Source organism: Rhinatrema bivittatum, chromosome 3, assembly GCF_901001135.1.
Source record: "Rhinatrema bivittatum chromosome 3, aRhiBiv1.1, whole genome shotgun sequence".
Lineage (NCBI taxonomy): Eukaryota > Metazoa > Chordata > Amphibia > Gymnophiona > Rhinatrematidae > Rhinatrema > Rhinatrema bivittatum.
Window position 1 is genome coordinate 393,598,842 of NC_042617.1, and position 21,742 is coordinate 393,620,583.

The window sequence follows — 21,742 nt, forward strand, 5'->3', positions numbered from 1 at the left end:
AGACTTCAGTCCTTTGGGGGCTGCTGAAAATTATCCTCCCTACCTTCAGTATCAGATCCTATAGAGGTCAGAGTTACTGCCACCTATAAGCTTAGGGGCAGATTTTAAAAGTTGTGAGAGCGCGTACTTTTGTTCGCGCAGCAGGCGCGAACAAAAGTACGCCTGATTTTATAAGATACGCGCGGCTACGCACGTATCTTATAAAATCTGGGGTCGGCGCGCGCAAGGCTGCGCAAAATCGGCAGCCTGCACACGCCGAGCCGCGCAGCCTGCCTCCGTTCCCTCCGAGGCCGCTCCGATTTCGGAGCGGCCTCGGAGGGAACTTTCCTTCGCCCTCCCTGCACCTTCCCCTCCCTTCCCCTACCTAACCCACCCCCCCGGCCCTATCTAACCCCCCCCATACCTTTGTCGGCAAAGTTACGCCTGCGTCGGCCGGCAGCCCCGCTCTGTCCTCCGGTCCCGGGGGCTGGTCCGGAGGCTCGACCACGCCCCCGGGCCGGCGCCATGCCCCCGGGCCTGCCCCCGAAACGCCGCGTCAGTAGGCCCCGCCCGCCCCCGACATGCCCCCTTAAAAAAGCCCCGGGACTTACGCGTGTCCCGGGGCTTTACGTGTGCCGGCGGCCTATGCAAAATAGGCGCGCCGGCACGCGAGGGCCCGGCGCGTAAATCCGGAAGGATTTATGCGCGCGGGCCTTTGAAAATCCGCCCCATAGTGTAATAAACTACTCAGTATTGCTTTATAATGCTCATAGTCTTAATGAATAGTGAGATGTCTTATGTAACTGTACCATGCTTTTAAACAACAGCATACAATATATATTCTAAACATACAGAGATCCATATTCAGGGAGCTGATGAGCAGAGAAGTTATCTGGCTAACATTAGACAGCTAACTTCTCTGGGAAATTCAGCAGAGGGCTGCTGATTATGCACCCCACTGAATGAACCTGGATAAAGTCCTACTTACCCAGGCAAAGTTATCCAGCTAACTTTAGGATTCTTCTCCAATCTCCAGATGACTAAAGTTAGCCAGAAAAGTTTGACGGATAACTCTGAATATGAGAGTTCTCTGGCTGACTTATTTGGTTAACCTAATTGTGCCCCAAACTACCCCAAAACGCCTTCAACTTACCTGGACAAGTTTTATTTGGCTAAATCTTTAGTTGGTTATACTATAATAAGTTGGAGACATTGAGAGTGATGAGAAATTAAAAAAAAAAAAAAAGCAGGGTTTATTCGGCTATTTTCTGCACATAGCCAGAGAAAGCCCTTTGAATGTGGTCTAACAATATTTATTATTATACATATACCTTGCACAATTTTTTGATGAACAAACATAGCTTTACCAATAGTTATGATTTAAATTACCAGTAGAATTTCAAATAAAAAACAAACAAACCTTTACTCCTTTTATTCCTGGTTTTCCTGGTATCCCATGTTCTCCTGGTAGCCCCTGGAAAATTAAAAAAAACTTTGGCTCTCATTAATTTCAGCACCATCCCTTGGATATTTGCTGTGGCTAACAGTGAAAGAGATTATCACTGGGCTTTAAAGCAAAGTTGCTTACCTGTAAAAGATATTCTCCTAGACAACAGGATAACCAGTATGTGGTGCATCATCCAATGAGGCTAACACAGACCATCTCCCAAATTCTTTTGAAAAACCTGGGAAGCCTTTTCTGGGAATGAGTGGAAATTCCTGTACGCACAGTGCTTTGTGGAGCTTCCATGATGTTATAATAACAGATTAACAGCTCGATTTTAAAAGAGCCACGCACGTAAATAACGGGGGTTACGCACCGAAGTGCCGGGCCTTGTTTGCATTTTCGGAAGGGCCCGGCCACGCGTGTAACCCCCGTTATATGCCGAAGTGCCAGGCCTCTCCAAAGGGGTGGGCCGGGGGGGGTGGGGCAGCACCATTAGCCACTGCCCTGTGGAAGTGCATGCCGGCAGCCGGCTGGTGCATGGAAGATACTGTTCCTCCAGATGAAGAAGTGTTATAAAATAGCCATGTCCTTGTGCACGCGCCAGGAACCACGTGCATATGGACGCCCGTGCGTTGTTGTTTTTTTTTTTAATCATCCTCTAAATTAATACCACTCCATAAAAGGAGGAGGGAGAGTATGTGTGAATGGTTATCTTGCTGTCCTCAGAGAACACCAATTACAAGTAATAAACGTTTCTTTCTCCAGGTACAAGCAAGATGATTAGTCACAAGTGAGAATCCCTAATTAAGGGTTACCTACAATCAAAAGGGCAAAAAACAGCAACTAGACCCACTAACAGGTGGAAACAACCTGTTTTCTTGCATAACAACTCTTTTACGGTTTTGAACATTTTTTTTTACATTTATAATAAGGATGGCAACCTAAGATAGTGAAAATAGACTCTGGGGATAGAGTTGGATGCTATCCCTAGCACAGGCCCTGGACAACAGACTGACCAAACCTGCTGTTGCATAATGTTCAAACAATAGTGGGATATAAATATATAGATTGTACTCTACATCATAATCTTGCAAATCTCAATGGAGGCAGATCTTAGGTTACCAGCATTGCCATGTTTCTAACTTTATGAGCCTTGAATCGCCCTTCTAGGGCATAACTGCCCAGTGAAATAAAAGAAAATACAATCTGGTATTCAATTTGAAATTGTCTGTTTGATTACTGCAGTCCCAGGCCTATTAATTGGCTGTTCTTCCCTTTGGTTTTGTTCCATTTCAGGCAGTAGGCAACAGCTCTATTGCAAAAACATTTTTCATGCACAAGAGTAACTTGGGGTTACTCTTCCAAGCTGTCAGAACAGCTTGGAAGAGTAACCCCAAGCCCTGCTGGCATGGGACAGTCACCAAGACAGGGAATTTCTGAGATATCTTGTGATAGTGATGTGCTCCTGAAGTCCTTGAGTGGCATGAGTCCACTGAGAATTTAAGGTCTACTATGCTTTTCAGATATCCCCCTTTTCAGGGATTTAAGTGGCCAAAGAATGTCTCTTAGTGAAGCTAAATTATAATTATTGCTGTTGAGCTTAGGACTTGCAGTCTGTGTCTATTTCAAATGTATCTTGTTTTTGCTAATTGTAATTGTTAATTTAGATCTATGGTTCTATTGTATATTATGTGATGTACTGCAATGTTTTGAGTGACCTTCTGAAGGCCATAGCAGTGGTTTATAAATTTTGCTATATAAATAAATAAGATTTGCTATGGGAGTAATATAAAATGTTGATGGTATAAGGCCAAAGCAGCTTTAACATGTGTCAGCCTGACATCTGCTGACTCTGAATGACTTTCTGCACCATGAACACTAAAGTCTGATCATGTTAGTGGGAAGGAATGCATATATTCATTCATATAGTTTTATTAAGATGCTATGTACGAGTTAAGCATAGCATTCTGAAAGAACTTCTTCCCATAGAAGGTCAAGTTCTAAGAATCATGCCCCAAGGGCATAGATGATTTTGACTTCTTAGCCCTTTTAGAGTAGATTTAATGATCGCAGATTATTGAATCCTTGAGATGTTGGAACATAGTTTTTTGGGATCTACAAGTATGGATCTCTCACAATCTCTTTTGTACATCCTGTAAAAGCTGATGGATGGCACTTCCACCAGCGCCTTTGGGGCACTGAGATATCTGAGGATCCCAGGAAGCAGTGTCCTGGGTTTACCCTAAACCTCCATATTCATTGTGGAAAAACTGAAAAGGAAAGATCATTTGGAGGAACCTAAGACAGGGCTATAGTTCTCTTTAAAATAAGACTCCTTAGATCTATAAGTTGGAGCTCAAGATCAGACTTAGACTCAGAGATAACAACATGAGGTATAGTCTGGGATGGTATTGACTCTGAAGCTGTTCAACTTTGACCCAATGTAGATGGCACCACAACTGTGTTTTAATGCTGAGACACTGATCTTGGTGCAAAACTTATTTTAAAACTAGATACAAAATAATACCACTAAATACAGATACAAAAATGTACAATGACATGGAATGAAAAGGCAAATATCACTTATCCTTCGAAATATAATTTAATATAGATAAGTTTTATTAATTTATTAATTAATTGCTGAAATCCAAGTAAAACCACTTTGAGTGCTGTTCTCTAGTCACACAGTCAACAAAATCAATGAGGATCATTTGACACAACCTTCCACTGGTAAAACCATTTTGTCTTGGATCTTGCAATCCACTGGTTTCTAGATAATTCTCTATCTTTTCCTTCAGCGGAGTCTCCATTCATTTTCTCATGACTGAAGTAAGGCTAACTGTTCTTTAATTTCCAGCCTCCTCCTTGCTACAACTTTTGTGAAGAGGGACCACAACCATCTTTCTCCAATCTTGCAGCACCACTCCTGCTTCCAAGGATCAATTGAATAGGTCCATCAGTGGACCCACCAGCACCTCTCTGAGCTCCCTTAGGATCCGTGGATGTATCTCATCCAGGCTCTTGGTCTTGTCCACTTTCAGTTTTGGTGTTCTACCCAAATACTCTCCTCTGTAAATGGGGTGATGTCTTTTCCACACACATCTGTACTCTTGCCATCCAACAAAAGTTCTTCTCCAATGTCTTCCTTAGGGAAAAGCAAACTGAAATATTTATTTAATATTTCTACTATTTCCTCATTTTTCTTTGCACATTGCTCTTTGTCTTCTTTCAATCCTACAGTACCACCACTGACCTTCCTCTTTTTTTGGATATATCTGAAGAATGTTTTGTCATCTCGCTTTGCCTCTTTGGCAGTCCTTTCTTTCACTTGAGCTTTTACACTCCTAATTTATTTCCTCCTCACTTTCAGATTAACTAGATATTCTTTCCTGTGTTCTTTTTTTTTAGTTCCTTTGTACTTTTTAAATGCTGCTTTTTTTTTGCCTCTATTTTTTCAGCCACCTCTTTGGTGAACCATAATGGTTTCCATTTCGTCTTACTTATTTACTTTTGTTGCATAAAAATGTGTTGTCTTTATTATAGCTCCTTTTAATTTAGCCCACTGTTGTCCCACTTTAACCATTTTCATCCAGTTTTTAGCTCTTGCTCAAGGTACTTCTCCATTTTACCAAAATCTGTATTTTTGAAATTCAGAACTTTGGTCTTCTTTGTTTGCCTGTCATAGCTGCTACATCAAACCATACCATCGATCACTGGTGCTCAAGTTGGCATCTACGGGGACATTAGAGACACTGCTTCCATTTATGAGTACCAGGTCCAATATTGCTCTTCTCTTCTCCTCATAATGGATTCTGTCACCATGGGTATGAGCAGAGCCCCTTGAAGGACATCTACAATCTCTCAATTTCTTACAGATTCTGCAGCAGGAATACTCCAATTCATGTCTGGTAGATTAAAATCTCTGATGAGCAACACCTCTCCCTTCCTTGCCAGCTTTTAGATTTCTTCAGCCAGATCTCTATCCAGTTCTTTTGTCTGAATCGGAGGCCTGTAGACCATACCAGTGTAAATAGAAATGCCATCGTATATTTTTTAAAACAGCCCAGAGTGTCTCTTCCTTTGCCCATGCTCCTTGCATTGCAAATGTAGATGGCCTCATTTACTAAGCATTTTTCCCATAGACATAGAATGGGAGAAAAGCTTTAGTAAATAAGGCCCTTAGATCGTGAATTCTCTGGGGACAGAGACATATCTACAGTACCTTAATGTGCTGAAAAACAGAATATAAATTTTAAAAATAAAAAATTTCAGTTGTTTGAATATTGTTTTTAACATAAAGCAACTCCTTCCCCTTTTCTATCATCTCTACCCTTCCTCAACAGATTATAGCCTGGTGTGGTTGGACCCCATTCACGAGACTCACTGAATCATGTCTCTGCAATTACAACAATGTCCAAGGTCACTTCCACCATTAGGATTTGCAGATCTGGAACTTTATTGCCCACACTACATGCATTAGTGCTCATAACTTTCTAGCTTTTCTTCTTTGGCTTACTGATCTACCTTTTTCTGCCTTTTTGCTCAAGAGTAGACTGTAGAGCTGGTTTACTGTATTTTGTTAATTTCTCCTCCCACTTCTTGTATTTTTATTTGTTGGGGGTTATGGGAGATTTCAGTTTCATTGGCTTCCTTCTTCTACCCTTGCCTTCTAGTTTAAATGTCTGATGAGATATGATTGAATTTCTCACTTAGAATCATTTTTCTTGCCACAGACTGATGAACCCCACTACTTTTCTGGTTCTATGCTTTGCTAAGTTTGCCACTGTTACTGCCCCTCCTGCTCTTGGCAGAAAATCAAGGTTCAATTTCCAGACCTAGCTCCTCCTTCCCAGAATGGCTAGGTAGGGTGGAATAAAATAGGGAACACCTATTAAGTATAAGCAATTCATTTAACATGCATATCATGAAATAAAATAAATTGTAGTGCAGAGCACACTACTTACAACTTCTCCTGGTAATCCCCTCGGTCCAACAGGTCCTTGTGGACCCTATAAAATAATTATGTTTATTTGACCTATGAGAAACTAGAATATTCCTAAAAAAGCATAAAGCAAGCATGTAATGTATACAATTTTTGATTATTATGAAATTTATATAGTTGTTGTTCACAGTTAGTATCATATACAAACCCAATGAAAACCACCTAATAGGGTCATTCACTAAAGATTTATCGCATGCGTTAGGGCCCTAACGCATGCAATAAGGCCATATCGCATGCGAAAAGGGACTTTTCATAAGAACAGAAGAACATGCCGTACTGGGTCAGACCAAGGGTCCATCAAGCCCAGCATCCTGTTTCCAACAGTGGCCAATCCAGGCCATAAGAACCTGGAAAGTACCCAAAAACTAAGTCTATTCCAAGTTACCGTTGCTAGTAATAGCAGTGGCTAATTTCTAAGTCAACTTAATTAATAGCAGGTAATGGACTTCTCCTCCAAGAACTTATCCAATCCTTTTTTAAACACAGCTATACCAACTGCACTAACCACATCCTCTGGCAACAAATTCCAGAGTTTAATTGTGCATTGAGTGAAAAAGAACTTTCTCCGATTAGTTTTAAATGTGCCACATGCTAACTTCATGGAGTGCCCCCTAGTCTTTCTACTATCCGAAAGAGTAAATAACCGATTCACATCTACCCGTTCTAGACCTCTCATGATTTTAAACATCTCTATCATATCCCCCCTCAGTCGTCTCTTCTCCAAGCTGAAAAGTCCTAACCTCTTTAGTCTTTCCTCATAGGGGAGTTGTTCCATTTCCCTTATCATTTTGGTTGCCCTTCTCTGTACCTTCTCCATTGCAATTATATCTTTTTTGAGATGCAGCGACCAGAATTGTACACAGTATTCAAGGTGCGGTCTCACCATGGAGCGATACAGAGGCATTATGACATTTTCCATTTTATTCACCATTCCCTTTCTAATAATTCCCAACATTCGGTTTGCTTTTTTGACTGCCGCAACTCACTGAACCGATGATTTCAATGAGTTATCCACCATGATGCCTAGATCTCTTTCTTGGGTAGTAGCACCAAATATGGAACCTAACATTGTGTAACTATGGCATGGGTTATTTTTCCCTATATGCATCACCTTGCACTTTTCCACATTAAATTTCATCTGCCATTTTGATGCCCAATTTTCCAGTTTCATTTCGCATGCCATTTAATGCTAATTAGAGGGAGGGACTTTCTGCATGTGATATAATGCTAATTAGGGGGAGGGGAGGAGTCGGGGAGGGGAGGAGTTGGCAGTGTCTTCGCTGCCGGCGAAAACGTTACCAATGTTATCGTTGGCAGAAGCACGTCGAATAGCACCACCTTTCATGGTGGTGCTATTCGGTGCGAAAGCCGGCAGCGAAGACACAGCGGTGGGGCGAAGGCTGCTGGCTTTTGTAGGCCTGCCCCCCCCTTTGCCCCCCCACCCCCCCATTTTCTCTGGATTCATCATTCAGCGATGAATGATGAATCCAAGCCTAGGTTTGTATAGATATAATGTTACAAAAGAACTATTACATTTTTATTGTAAATACTAAATGACTTTGATTGCATAGAAAGGTGGTATATCAACAGAACGAACTAAACTAAACTAAACTTCCCACCCAGAGTTCTGGTATGCTTTTGACCACTAAATCAATATAGACAATCAGTGAGTTACTTTAAATGCTACTATACATTTTTCACACCTCTGGTCCAGGATTCCCAATATGTCCTTGTAGGCCAGGCTCTCCTGGTTCACCCTATATGCACATTTTGAAAAAAAAAAGACCTGCTGTAATTGTATACTATAAAATATTGGTCTGACTTCTTTTCAGCAATGTGTATTACGGTCATACAGGTCTGGCAAGGTACTGTAACTGAAGGTGTTCCCCCATCATTGTATACAATTCAACAGAGTGTGCATGCTAAAACAATTATAGCATGAATTTTAGTGCTAGATTCCCTATGTCTTCATTAGCTAAATTTTAGATTTTTGTGGCTTAAGAAGTCTCCCTAGCATAATATACAAGGTGGAATTATAGCTGGTGACAACTTCTTGCTTCAGCTTATTCAGATCTCAGATCATTCTCTTTCTACAGCTCTCATATTCAGCGTGCTTTAGTAGAGCATTTGAATTGTTAAAAGATTTTGGGGGGCAAATTCAGTAAGCCAGCGAGTGGAAAACAAGGGGCAGGAGGCAATAGTGAGCAGGCGGCCGCATCACAGTAGTGCATTTTCGCTCACCACGGTTGTGGCCACACTGCACACTATCACCCCCGTAGCACCAATGAAATAGCTGTAGCTATTTCCTGCACTAATGCGGGTGATAATGTATGATACATTATCGCCTGCAGCGCTACAAGCCCCTAACTTTCCTTAACCCCTTCCAAACTCCTCCCCTTTCCCTAATATGAATTTTCAACTCGTGATGCGGTAGTTATTACGTGCATTAGGGCGTTATTATGTGTGATAACTCCCTAATGCATGTAATAATGGCCCATCGCGATTTGAAAAATAATCCTGTAAAGCTGACTGAAAAAATGGTTCTGCATATTCAGTGAGATAAACGACCCACTGACTATCCCAGATTAAAATTATCCAGCTAACTATAGCCAGATAACTTTAAATATAACCAGATATTCTTCTGAAAATTGCTAGGTATAAAGTTACCTGACTATGATTAACCAACTGACCATAGACTTAACCAGCTGTATTGAAAGGAATATAGCTGGATAAGCGATAAACTGATAGGGGATAGAAATAAGATTACGAGTCTACTGACCTGCACACAATTTCCTTCCCCCATTCTAGTTTCCAAAGCTCGTCGCAGCAGGAATGAGCCTATAATTTCCCTTTAAACCCTCCCTATTTATTTTTGAAAAAAAATATAGGTCAAGATGGGTGCTGCTCTCGGCCCATCCCTCCACTGCCACGCCCTGGTCCGGGTCAATTTTTTTCATTTTTCTATCTAGAGTGCTCTCTCTATTCCCACTCCTCCCCAATCCTTTCCCTCCCACTCTACCTGTATCTTAATTTTCGCTGAATCTTGAGCCTGGTTCACAGTAGCAGCCTACCATGTTCCAGGGCTGGTGCGTCCCCTGTTGATATGCAGCTACAATGAAAACACAAACGTCTAAGAGCTACGCTGGAAGTGTATGCTTCTATCATAGCTGCTTAGTGATATCAGAAATAGTAGGACCTGGGGATATAAACATTAAAAAAAAACTGACCCAGACCAGGGATGAGGGGGTAGAGGGAGGGGCCAACACTGGTACCCATCCCAACCCATATATTTTTTTTTTAAATATATGGGGGAGGGGATGGTTTTGGGGGAAATTATAGTCTCAGTCTTGCTGGGCCAAGCCTTTGGAATTAAGATAGGAGGAAGGGAGGAGGGACTGTGTTCAGGCTAGTAGGCCAGCGATCTTTTTTTTTCCCCTTAGCATTTCACCACTTAACTGGCTATATTCTTTTAAATATAGCCCGTTAATTCTATAGTTATCCGGAACAAGTTCCCAGATAATTTTAGACCTGCTCTCAGTCACGTCTAGAGTTAGCCTAATAATTTATCTGGCTAACTCCAAATATTAGAGTTAGCCAGATACATTATTTTGATAACTCAAGCCTACCCTGGAATGCCTCCAACATGCCTCTTACTTATTCAACTAAATCTTAGCCAGATAATGACTTCTCCAGCTCACTTTTAGCCAGATAAGCAATGGAAATAATCAAAACTAGCCATTTAGATGGATAACTTGTGAGTCAGTCACTTCAGAATGGATTACATTCAGGTACTTCCCTGTGCACAGGGGGTTTACAATCGATGAGGGTGATTTATTAAGCTGCATTAGAGCTTCACCACACAGTAAATGACCTAATGCAGAAATAAAATGTGGTAAATGAAATATCATATGTTATCTTAACTCCCCTAAACCTGGTGTAATGTACATGATGAGGCAAAAGTAACTATGCAGTTGGCTGGCACCATTTTGAAAATGATTAGCACTGTGCCTGGAGCCTTTGGGGCACTCCAGACCCCATGGACCACCAGGGCTATCTAGGCAAGTAGGTAATGGCCAAAATGGGGGTAGAATTTTAGAGAGAAGGTGCAGGGCCTGTTCTTGGCATGCTACACTTTTATTAATTTATTTGTATACCTTGGCCTCTTCAAGAGGCAGTAGGAGTGGGGTAGAATAAGGTTCTCTCTCAAAACCCATGGGGGAAGGGATTCTTCAAGTTACTCGAGCCCTTTAAATAATGTCAGCCTCGCACCTTTGGACTTCCTTGACAGTCCACAGTTTGGGCACCTAAACCATGGCATTTTTCTTAGTGGTCTATTACGTCCCCTGTTTAGTGAATCCCATGATATTTTTCTCTCTCACTGCCCTCTAGGAAAAATATCACAGCTTAGAAAATTGGTCCCTAACTTTGTACCTGAGGCAATGGAGAGTGAAGTGACTTGCCCAAGGTCACAACGAATGCCCTGATTTGAACCCTGACTTCCCTGCTTGGCAATCTGCTGCTCTAACCAGAAAAGAGTGGAAAGCCAGGTCAAGGATGAATGCCAAACAATGGCTATGCACAAAGTCTCCAACCAATAAACAGATAGACTAATTTTAATCCACTGTCTAACATGATTAAAACAAGGGAAAAAACTAAAAGAGGTTATTCATGTCTATTTGTTTCTTTAGAGCTCCATTTAAAGTTACCCAGATAAGTCTCCATCTAAACATTAGGGATGTGAATCGGGCTTCGGATGATTGAAAATATCGGACGATATTTTCAAAATCATCAGAAATCGGGGGCTCCTGATAAGAGAACCCCACAATTTTGTTCCTGGGGTTCTCTTATTGTTTTGGGGGAGGGCAGGATAAATGGCACACCAAAACAATCCCTAAACCCACCCTGACCCTTTAAAACTGTTCCCTTAGCTTCCCCCACCCTCCCGAACCCCCCAAAAACTTTTTACAAGTACCTGGTGGTCCAGTGGGGGTCCCGGGAGCCATCTCCCGTTCTCGGGGCCATCGGCTGCCATTAGTAAAAATGGCGTGGATGGCCCTTTGCCCTTACCATGTGACAGGGTATTCGTGCCATTGGCCGGCCCCTGTCACATGGTAGGAGCACTGGATGGCCCGCGCCATTTTTAAAGATGGCGCTGGCCGTCCATTACTCCTACCATGTGACAGGGCCTGGCCAATGGCATGGATACCTCTCTACTAAATATATTTGGCTGAAGTTATTTGCATAAAGTTGTCTGGGTAACTGCTGCTCACTTGGCTTTAAAGTGGTAGAGAAGGTCAGGCAATAGAAAGGTTGAAATTATGCACACATAATCAATGGTGGTGATTTCCTTGGGATTTCAGCGCACAGCACAACAAGGCTTATAAACTGGAGATCAAATCTCTCACAATTCATTTCTTTCAGTTTGTTTGTGGATCACCTATAATATCCATGTCTTGCTAGCTAGACATGGATAGATAAATAGAGAGAGAAAGCGATAAAAAAGGACTTAGGGGCTATAGTTTACCTTCTCTCCTTGCATTCCTTTCATCCCAGTTTCTCCCTGAAAAATAAAAGAATATAATTAGGGAACGGTTGAATTTTAGCACCACTTTTGTCAATAAATATATGTTACAATTGTTTTAATATTAGTATATGTATTTAATATAAATATCTTCTATATATATAATATGCTTAATGGCAAGTGTGGCATCCCTTTGTATGTCAGTGCTCTCCTGATGCTGGTGGCCAGGGGGCCCTGCCAGCCGTACCTTTCCCCAGACATCTGTTTGAGTGCTTGCTGGTGATTGCACAATATGCACACTGTGTAAAGAACGCTGAAGGTCACTGTGTGTGTGTGTGTGTGTGTGTGGGGTGGGGGGTCAAATCATCCACTGATGAAACACAAACAGAGACCATATAGAAAGCCAAAACTTTCCACACAAAGAATCCAATCAAAAATGACAGAAAAAGTTCAAAAAGCAAAGGGAGTAATTTTCAAAAGGATTTACGTGCGTAAAAGTGGCATATATCGTAGCAATTTTCAAAAGCCCATTTACATGCTTAAATTGCATTTATGTGCATAAAGCCCAGTTTTAAGCACATACATCCTATTGAAAATTACCCTCAAATGTTTAATTTTTAGGGGAGGAGGTGGAGAAGAGGTAAGATGTTAAACATTTTTTCAATTAACATTTTTGGGTAGAACACTGAAACTTTGCACATGAAAGGCTGAATTTTCAAAGCCATTTACATATATAAACCCATGATTAATGTGCATATGTGACTGTTAAAAAATAGTCCAGGGTACTATGTGCATAAAAATATGTGTAACCCTCTTCTGTGTGTACTTTTATGCATACTGTAAGGCATTCTGTGGGGTGGGGTTGGGGCTTAGTTGGTGTTGCGTCCATTGGTCACAGGTGGCTGCGACCGCTCTGCCTTACCTCTTTTTCTCCCCTTTCTCTCTCTTTGGGCAAGATGGCTGTCTCCAGTGTCGAGTGCCGAGGGCCTCGGCTTTTCCAGACCAGCATGGGTGACCCCATCTGCCATGCTCACTCCCGTGGCCTCCTAGGGCACGAGCGCGCACATCTCCAATGCTCAAATACACGTCATGGTAGGAACCTTGGTGGCGGCCCCATCGCATGACGTCAGTACCTCCGGGTATATCTAGCCTCTGCTTCCGCTACCAATTTGAGTTAGCAAAGACTTCGCTTTGCTACTTTGCCTGTTTTAAGCTGTTCGCTTAGACGCCACTTTCACGCTAAGGGCCTCGCTGCAGCAGAAGCTCTAGACACCCGCTCCTCGGGGGTCTCTCACTTCCAACTTCCCTTCGGGGGTCCTAACTAACCAAGACAACTGCTCCTCGGGGGTCTTTTCTCTCTATTCATTTCCAGGATATTGGACCATTGGGTACTCGCTCCTCGAGGGCCTATCTACTTCATATCCTGCACCACGGACCTTCGGTCCCACAATTCTACCATCAGGAAGACGCCTTCACTCTGTGAGTACCTGTACGATCTGGCACTCCAACTCCACCCACCAGCCGCAGCGTTACCCACACTGCGGGCTCCTGTCTATCGTGAACATTTGGGTGAGACAATACTTCTGAGCCTGTTGAGCATATATTTACAGCAGTACAATAAAAACTCTATCCATTCTGTGTCTGCTATCTGTGTCAGCCTATCGCAGTGGTTCCTCACAGGGCTCCTCCCCATGGGTGGAGTCATCTCCATTGCGACTAAGGGTCTACAATGCCTCAAACACAACAGTTGGAACTTGATTGCATAATTTTTTATTTCAAAAAGTATGTGCCTAAGCTTACCTACATAGTAACATAGTACATGATGACAGATAAAGACCCAAATGGTCCATTCAGTCTGTCCAGCAAAATGTTTAGGGTTGTAACTGCCTTTCCATGCAGGTAACCCCCATGAAGAGTTGTTATACATAAAGTTATCACAGGTTAACTTGTTTTTTAATTTCCATCATCTAGCCACTAGGGATCCTTATGAACTCCATTACTGTTCTTGTCTTCACCACCTCTTCTGGAAGGACATTCCATGCTTCCACCACCCTTTCCATGAAGAAATATTTCTTGACATTGCTCCTGAGTCTACCTCCTTGGAGTTTCATAACATGACCTTTAGTTCTATAGCTTCTTTTCCATCAGAAGAGTCTTGATTCCTGTGTACGTTATTAATATCTTTCAGGTATTTAACAGTCTGTATCTGTTCTAAGCTGCACTGGAGTGAACCCTTGGCCTGAAGAAAGGTGATTCCAGTTCGTGAAAAGGATTCCTTCCTTCAAGAGGCGAAACTGGACAAACTGAACCCCGCTAACTTCACCAATACTAACCCACGTTCCCCTTTGGTTGAGCCCTCGGGTGCCAGGGTCAGCTGGACTTACTTGGGGTATCAGAATGAGATCTGAACTCAGCTCAAGATCATTGATGGCTTTCTTGGTAGTCAGTGAAGATGTCAGCAAAATTCAAAAGATTTATTATTAAAAAATCATTGGTATCTTAACAACTTGACTTATAAAACTCAGGAAAATAAATATCACAAGAAAACCGAAGAAATCACAGAAAACCAAAACCTCAGGTGTCACAGGAGACTAGAAATAAAAGAACTTGTCACTTTTAAAAAATAATGTTGCCAAGGCACTAGTGCAGTGCAGGGACTATCCTTATATAGTCCCTGTACTGTGATGTCATTGAATAGGTCTCGAGGAAAAAAGCCCCTGGACCTTTAAATTTTAAAGTAAACAAACCTCACGAGAACCCTACGTCAAAGGAAACCCGAGCGTGAGGAAAAAAATGACTGAGCCTAGAGCACACATACCTCCCCGGTTGCACTCCGATCAGAGCCCCCACAACAATGCCAACCTGGAAGCAAGGCCCCTGCCTCCGAGCTGAGGACCAGCGCGTCCATCAGAGCCACGCCATGAACAAAATGCTAGAGGGTCCTGCGCTTGCCGGCTGGAAAACTCCGCGACCAAAGCCAACCCAACCACCACTTGGAAGCACAGAGACTTGTGCGCTCCAGCACGAAGATGCCACGACAAGGCCCTTCAACCCGACCACTACCGATAAGTAGAAAAATGGAAGCAGAAGCGCAACAGTTCCCCTCCCTCTAGGGCCTCCTCTAGAAGGTTTGGGGTTTCCCGAATGATCTGCATGGAATTGTTTAATTAAATTTGTGTCTAAAATGTTTGAAGCCAGTTCCCAAGAATTCTCTTCTGGGCCATATCCTTCCCAGGACAGAAAATACTCCCATCTTCGTCCATGTCTTTGAACATCCAGGATTTCGTGCACTTGATAGATAATGTCACTCTCTGCCACAAACTATGGTGAATCAGGAATTCCTCGAGTGGGCCGAGAGAGTATGAGTGGTTTAAGAAGAGAAACATGGAAGGAATTATGAATCTTTAAAGAAGGAGGTAATCGAAGTTGATATGTTACTGGTCCTAATTGTTTGAGCACAGTGAAAGGAAGGCACCTTTAAATGGATATTACGAGTACTAAGCCAAACTCTGTCTCCTCGCAAAAATTGGGATGCCGGTCTATGATGGCGATCAAAAAATCTCTTGGCTCTTAAACCTGCTTGTTTACTCATCTGTTGGGTATGATTCCACAATTGTTTCAATTTCTCGGCTGTCATTTGAGCCGCTGGGGATGGAATGGATAAAAGCAATGGCAAGGGTGGAAGAGGTTGTTTGCCATAAACAATTTGGAATGGTGAGGCTCCTGTGGCTGTACATAAATGTAAATTATGGGAAAATTCCAACCAAGGTAGAAGATCAACCCAATTATCCTGTTGAACATTGACATAGGTTCTGAGAAATTGTTTTAAGGAACGATTAGTGTGTTCAGCCTGGCCATTAGCTTGGGGATGATATGCGGTCGTGAAATCCAGAGTTATATCAAATTTTTTACAGAGATTTCGCCAAAAGTTTGCAGTGAACTGAGTACCACGATCAGAAGTAATGTGTCTAGGAAGTCCATGTAAACGAAAAATATGTTGCACAAAATGTTGAGCCAATTGAGGAGCTGAAGGAAGACGAGATTATGTAATGAAATGGGCCATCTTAGAAAAGCAATCAATTACCACCCAAATGACAGTCTTATCTTGTGAGATTGGAAGGTCCACGATGAAATCAGTAGATATGTGTGTCCAAGATTCCTCTGGAATAGGTGATGGTTGTAATTACCCCCAAGGGCGACCTACCAAAGTTTTCTGTTGGGCACACACTGGGCATGAATTCACATATGAGCGAACATCTTTACACATATTTGGCCACCAGTAAAACTGTTGAATTAAAGCCAGTGTCTGTGCACATCCAGGATGTCCCGCAATACGGGAATCGTGAGACCATGATAATACCTGATTTCGTAGTCTCTTAGAAACCACTGTTTTTCGTGGATGTACGGTTTCGGTGATGGAAAGAAGAATTCGAGCTGGATCAATAATATGTTGTATAAATTCATCAGGTTCCTCTGAACAGAAAGAATGGGAGAGAGCATCCGCACAAAAATTCTTGACTGCGGGTCTATATCGGAGATCGAAGTCGAAACTCATAAACAAAAGAGCCCAACGAGCTTAACATGGATTAAGGTGTTGTACCTGTTGAAGATGTTCAAGATTTTTGTGATCCGTATATAATGTAATCCGATGTTGGGCTCCTTCTAGCCATTGACGCCATTCCTCAAATGCCAATTTAATTGCTAAAAGTTTTTTGTCACCAATAGCATAATTTTGCTCGGCTGAGGAAAACTTCTTAGAGAAAAATGAGCATGGATGAAAAGTATCAGAGAGCTCATGCTGACTGAGCACTGCTCCAACTCCATTGAATGAAGCATCCACCTCCACCACGAAAGGAAGTCTTGGATCCGGGTGTCGAAGACACGGTTTCTGGAGAAAAGCCTCCTTAAGAGTTCTAAAGGCTATTTCAGCTTCAATGGGCCATTGTTTGACGTTAGCTCCTTTGCGTGTTAATGCAGTAAGTGGTGCAGCCAATTTATAATAGTTCTGAATGAAATTGCGATAATAATTTGCGAACCCAAGGAATCTTGGAGAGCCTGTAAGCCGTTGGGTTGAGGCCAATCTTGGATACTCTTAGGTTTTGCTGAATCCATACTGAAGCCTTGACTAGACACTATATAACCTGGGAAAGGAAGGGCCTCTGTTTCAAAAATCATTTTTCTAATTTTGCGTATAAACAATTCTCCCTCAGTTGTTGTAACACTTTGGTGACATCCTGTTGTTGGGATTGTAAATCCTTGGAAAAAATCAAAATATCACTAAATATACTACCACACAAACATAGAGAAGATCTCGAAAAATTTCATTCATTAAATTCTGAAAAACAACTGGAGCATTGCAAAGTCCGAATGGCATAACCAGATACTCATAATGGCCATCCTTGGTGTTAAATGCTGTTTTCCATTCATCCCTTTCACGTATCCGAACTAAATTATAAGCTCCATGGAGGTCTAGTTTAGTGAATATTTTAGCTCCTTGTAAGCGATCAAACAATTCCGCTATGAGCGGTATCGGATAGCTATCTTTTAAGGTGTTTGCATTTAAGCCCCGATAGTCAATACATGGTCAAAGTGTACCATCTTTTTTGCTTTCAAAGAAAAATCTTGCTCCTGCTGGAGAGGAAGACCATCAAATAAACCCTTTTTGTAGTTTTTCCTTAATATAATCTGACATAGCATGAGTTTCTGGAAGAGACAATGGGTAGACCCAACTTTGAGGATGTGTAGAACCCGGCACCAAATTAATAGCACAATCATACTTTCGATGAGGCGGCAATAAGTCTGCAGCCTTTTCAGAGATGACATCTGCAAACTGGATATAATGTGAAGGTAGGCTGTCAGGAGATAAGATGGTGGAAGAACAAGGTAGAACAATGGAGTTCTTCAAACAAGTCTTTTGACAAGTTGAATGAGGTAATTGAAGTGAAGTCCAGTCAAATTGTGGGTTATGTGTCTGTAGCCAAGGAATTCTGAGTACCACTGGATGAATAGCCTTCTGAATAACATAAAAAGCTAGACATTCCTGATGTTGTGAATTCGTACAAAAGTTTACTGGAGTGGTAGTGTGTGTAATTTTCCCTGGAAGAGGATTTCCATGAATAGAAGAAATAGTCAGGGATACTGGACAAGGACGAGTAGGAATATTCAAAAGCTCCACAAGATCTTGTATTAAAAAATTTCCTCCAACACCTGAATCTGCTAAGGCTAAGGTGGAGAAATTTCGACCTCCAAAGGAAAGAGTTACGGGCAAAGTTAATGAGGGAACAGGTGAAGCTAGACCTAGGACCAATCCCCCAGTGAATCCTAGGCCCGGGAGTTTCCCGGTCAAACAGGGCAACAAGCAATTAAATGACCGGATTCTCCACAGTACAAGCAGAGTCCAGCCTATTGACGTCGCTGATGTTCCTCTGGAGTTAAATGACCATGACCCAACTGCATAGGTTCATCCATCTGTTTGTCTGAAAAAGAAGGTGGATGTGAGGTTGGAGACAAATTTCAAATACGATTAACTAATCCATGCTTCCTCAATCCTTGAAGTTCATGAAATCTCTCTTGAAGACATTGATCAATTCTTCCAGTTAAGTCGATCAGAGCTTCCAGAGATGTCAGAAGTTCACGAGCAGCCAAGTCATCTTTAATCCTGGGAGCTAACCCATCTAAAAAGATAGTCCAAAGACAGTCCTCTCCTCATTGGGGTTTGGTAGCCAGAGTACGAAATTCAACTGTATATTCTGCCAAAGACTGCCCACCTTGTTGTATAAGTAGTAATTTGGATCCGGAAGCCACCAAACGACCTGGTTCTTCAAAGACTGTTCTAAAAAGATCCAAAAATCGAGGAAGATCTTGGAGAATGGGATCCGCATGTTCCCATAGAGGAGAAGCCCAAGCTAGTGCTTTACCTTCAAGTAAAGATAAAATGAAAGTAGTCTTTGTAAGATCGTCTGGAAACAAAGTATTCTGGAGGCAAAAATGCATGTTGCAGTGGTTAAGTAATCTTCGACAAGGCAATGGATCTCCGGCATAGCGAGGAGAAGCAGGTAGCAAAATAGCAGAACGGACGGGTGGTAGCGACATCAGAAGACTTGATGTAGAAGGAACTGAAGATATATTTCCAGGCACCATGGAACAGTGAGTCGATTCATAGACGCCACTAATGACTCCAAACCTCTTTGCTGTTACAAAATCTTCTGAGCTAAGCCCGGAATAGCCTCCACTGGATCCATGGCCTTGGCAAACTGTTCTAAGCTGTACTGGAGTGGACCCTTGGCCTGAAGAAAGGTGATTCCAGTTCGTTAAAAGGAATCCTTCCAAGAGGCGAAACTGGACAAAACTGAACCCCGCTAACTTCACCAATACTAACCCATGTTCCCCTTAGGTTAAGGCCTCGGGTGCCGGGGTCAGCTGGACTTACATGGGTATCAGAATGAGATCCGAACTCAGCTCAAGATCGTTGATGGATTTCTTGGTAGTCAGTGAAGACCAAATGATGTCAGCAAAATTCAAAAGATTTATTATTAAAAAATCATTGGTATCTTAACAACTTGACTTATAAAACTCAGGAAAATAACAAATATCACAAGAAAACTGAAGAAATCACAGAAAAACAAAACCTCAGGTGTCACAGGAGATTAGAAATAAAAGAACCTGGCATTTAAAAAAAAACGTTGCCAAGGCACTAGTGCAGTGCAGGGACTATCCTTATATAGTCCCTGCACTGTGATGTCATTGAATAGGTCTCGAGGAAAGAAGCCCCATGGCCTTTAAATTTAAAAGTAAACAAACCTCGCTAGAAACCTACGTCAATGGAAACCCAAGCCCAAGGAAAAAAACAACCGAGCCTAGAGCACACCCGCCGCCCCATTCACGCGCCGATCAGAGCCCCCACAACAATGCCAACCCAGAAGCAAGGCCCCTGCCTCTGAACCGAGGACCGGCACGTCCATCAGAGCTGCGCCATGAAAAAACGCCAGAGGGTCTTGCGCGTGCCGGCTGGAAAGCGATGCGACCAAAGCCAACCTGACCACAACTGAGAAGAGCAGAGACTCGCACATGCCGCAAGAAGACGCTGTGACTAGGCCCCTCAACCCGACCGCTACTGGTAAATAGGAAAATGGAAGCAGGGGCACAACAGTATCATATTTCCCCTGCTCTCCTCTCCTCCAGGATATACATATTTATGTCCTCCAACTTCATTTTATAAGTCTTTCGGGGCAGACCCTGCACCAGTTTGATTGCTTTTCTTTCTATCCTTTTTGAGATGCAGTATCACGAACTGAACACAGTATTCCAAGTGAGGCTTCAGCAATGAGGACGTGGACCCCAGCATTCAAATGTATCTTTCAGAGCAGAAGTGGCACCCTGGCCAACACTGCCCAACAGCCCAGTTGCATCTTTTCACATGGGTGAGACTTGGGATAAAAGGGGGAAGATAATAATAACACTTGATTAAGCAGGAACTCTATAGGGTTGTATACTGTGGGGACCAACAACCCCAAACTGCCAAATATTATATGTTCTTGCTACCTTGTAGAAATGCATATAATTGTGTGGCCTGAGACTATTAACCATGACTAGATAAGTGCGCTTTTTGATAGAGATGTGAATCGTGTGATCGATCGTCTTAACGATCGATTTCGGCTGGGAGGGGGAGGGAATCGGATCGTCGCCGTTTGGGTTTTTTAAATATCGTGAAAATCGTGAAAATCATGTAAATCGAAAACCGTCACACTAAAACATCCCTAAAACCCACCCCGACCCTTTAAAATAAATCCCCCACCCTCCCGAACCCCCCCCAAATGCCTTAAATTACCTGGGGTCCAGTGGGGGGGAAGGCGGGAAAACCGGCACACTAAAACAACCCTAAAACCCACCCCGACCCTTTAAAATAAATCCCCCACTCTCCCGAATCCCTCCAAAATGCCTTAAATTACCTGGGGTCCAGAGGAAGGGTCCCGGTGTGATCTTTTACTCTCAGACCTCCGGTGCTTGTAGAAATGGCGCAGGCGCTACCTTTGCCTTGTCATATGACAGGTCAAAGGTAGCGCCAGCGCCATTTTGTTTTTTGTCCCCCGAGGTCAGGAGCATAGGAGATCGCTCCTGGACCCCTGCTGGACCCCCAGGAACTTTTGGCCAGCTTGGGGGGGCCTCCTGACCCCCACAAGACTTGCCAAAAGTCCAGCGGGGGTCCGGGAACGAATTCCTGCATGCGAATCGTTTTTCCGTACGGAAAAATGATTCGCGGCAGGAGATCGCTCCCGGACCCCCGCTGGACCCCCAGGGACTTTTGGCCAGCTTGGGGGGGCCTCCTGACCCCCACAAGACTTGCCAAAAGTCCAGTGGGGGTCCGGAACGACCTCCTGCAGTCGAATCGTGTTGTCTACGGCCGGCGCCATTTTGCGCAAAATGGCGCCGGCCGTAGACAACATGATTCGACTGCAGGAGGTCGTTCCGGACCCCCGCTGGACTTTTGGAAAGTCTTGTGGGGGTCAGGAGGCCCCCCCAAGCTGGACAAAAGTCCCTGGGGGTCCAGCGGGGGTCCGGGAGCGATCTCCTGCCGCGAATCGTTTTTCCGTATGGAAAATGGCGCCGGCCATTTCTACAAGCACCGGAGGTCCGAGAGTAAAAGATCACACCGGGACCCTTCCTCTGGACCCCAGGTAATTTAAGGCATTTTGGGGGGGTTCGGGAGGGTGGGGGATTTATTTTAAAGGGTCGGGGTGGGTTTTAGGGTTGTTTTAGTGTGCCGGTTTTCCCGCCCTCCCCCTTCCCCTCCCCC

The 21,742-nt window shown here is 43.2% G+C and overlaps 1 protein-coding gene across 5 annotated transcripts in view; it reads right to left on the minus strand.

The window, feature by feature from the left end:
- The window catches only part of COL19A1 (collagen type XIX alpha 1 chain), a 1,176,857-nt gene that overhangs the window by 344,156 nt on the left and 810,959 nt on the right, over positions 1-21,742 (minus strand). For 3 of the 5 annotated variants that reach the window (XM_029595658.1, XM_029595656.1, XM_029595661.1), the window contains 4 exons: positions 11,953-11,988; positions 8,132-8,185; positions 6,391-6,435; positions 1,400-1,453 (listed from right to left, as the gene is read on the minus strand). In XM_029595658.1, coding sequence (XP_029451518.1) covers positions 1,400-1,453; positions 6,391-6,435; positions 8,132-8,185; positions 11,953-11,988 — 189 coding nt within the window. The remainder of the gene's footprint in view (positions 1-1,399; positions 1,454-6,390; positions 6,436-8,131; positions 8,186-11,952; positions 11,989-21,742) is intronic. The other 2 variants (XM_029595659.1, XM_029595657.1) reach the window with 1 other exon arrangement.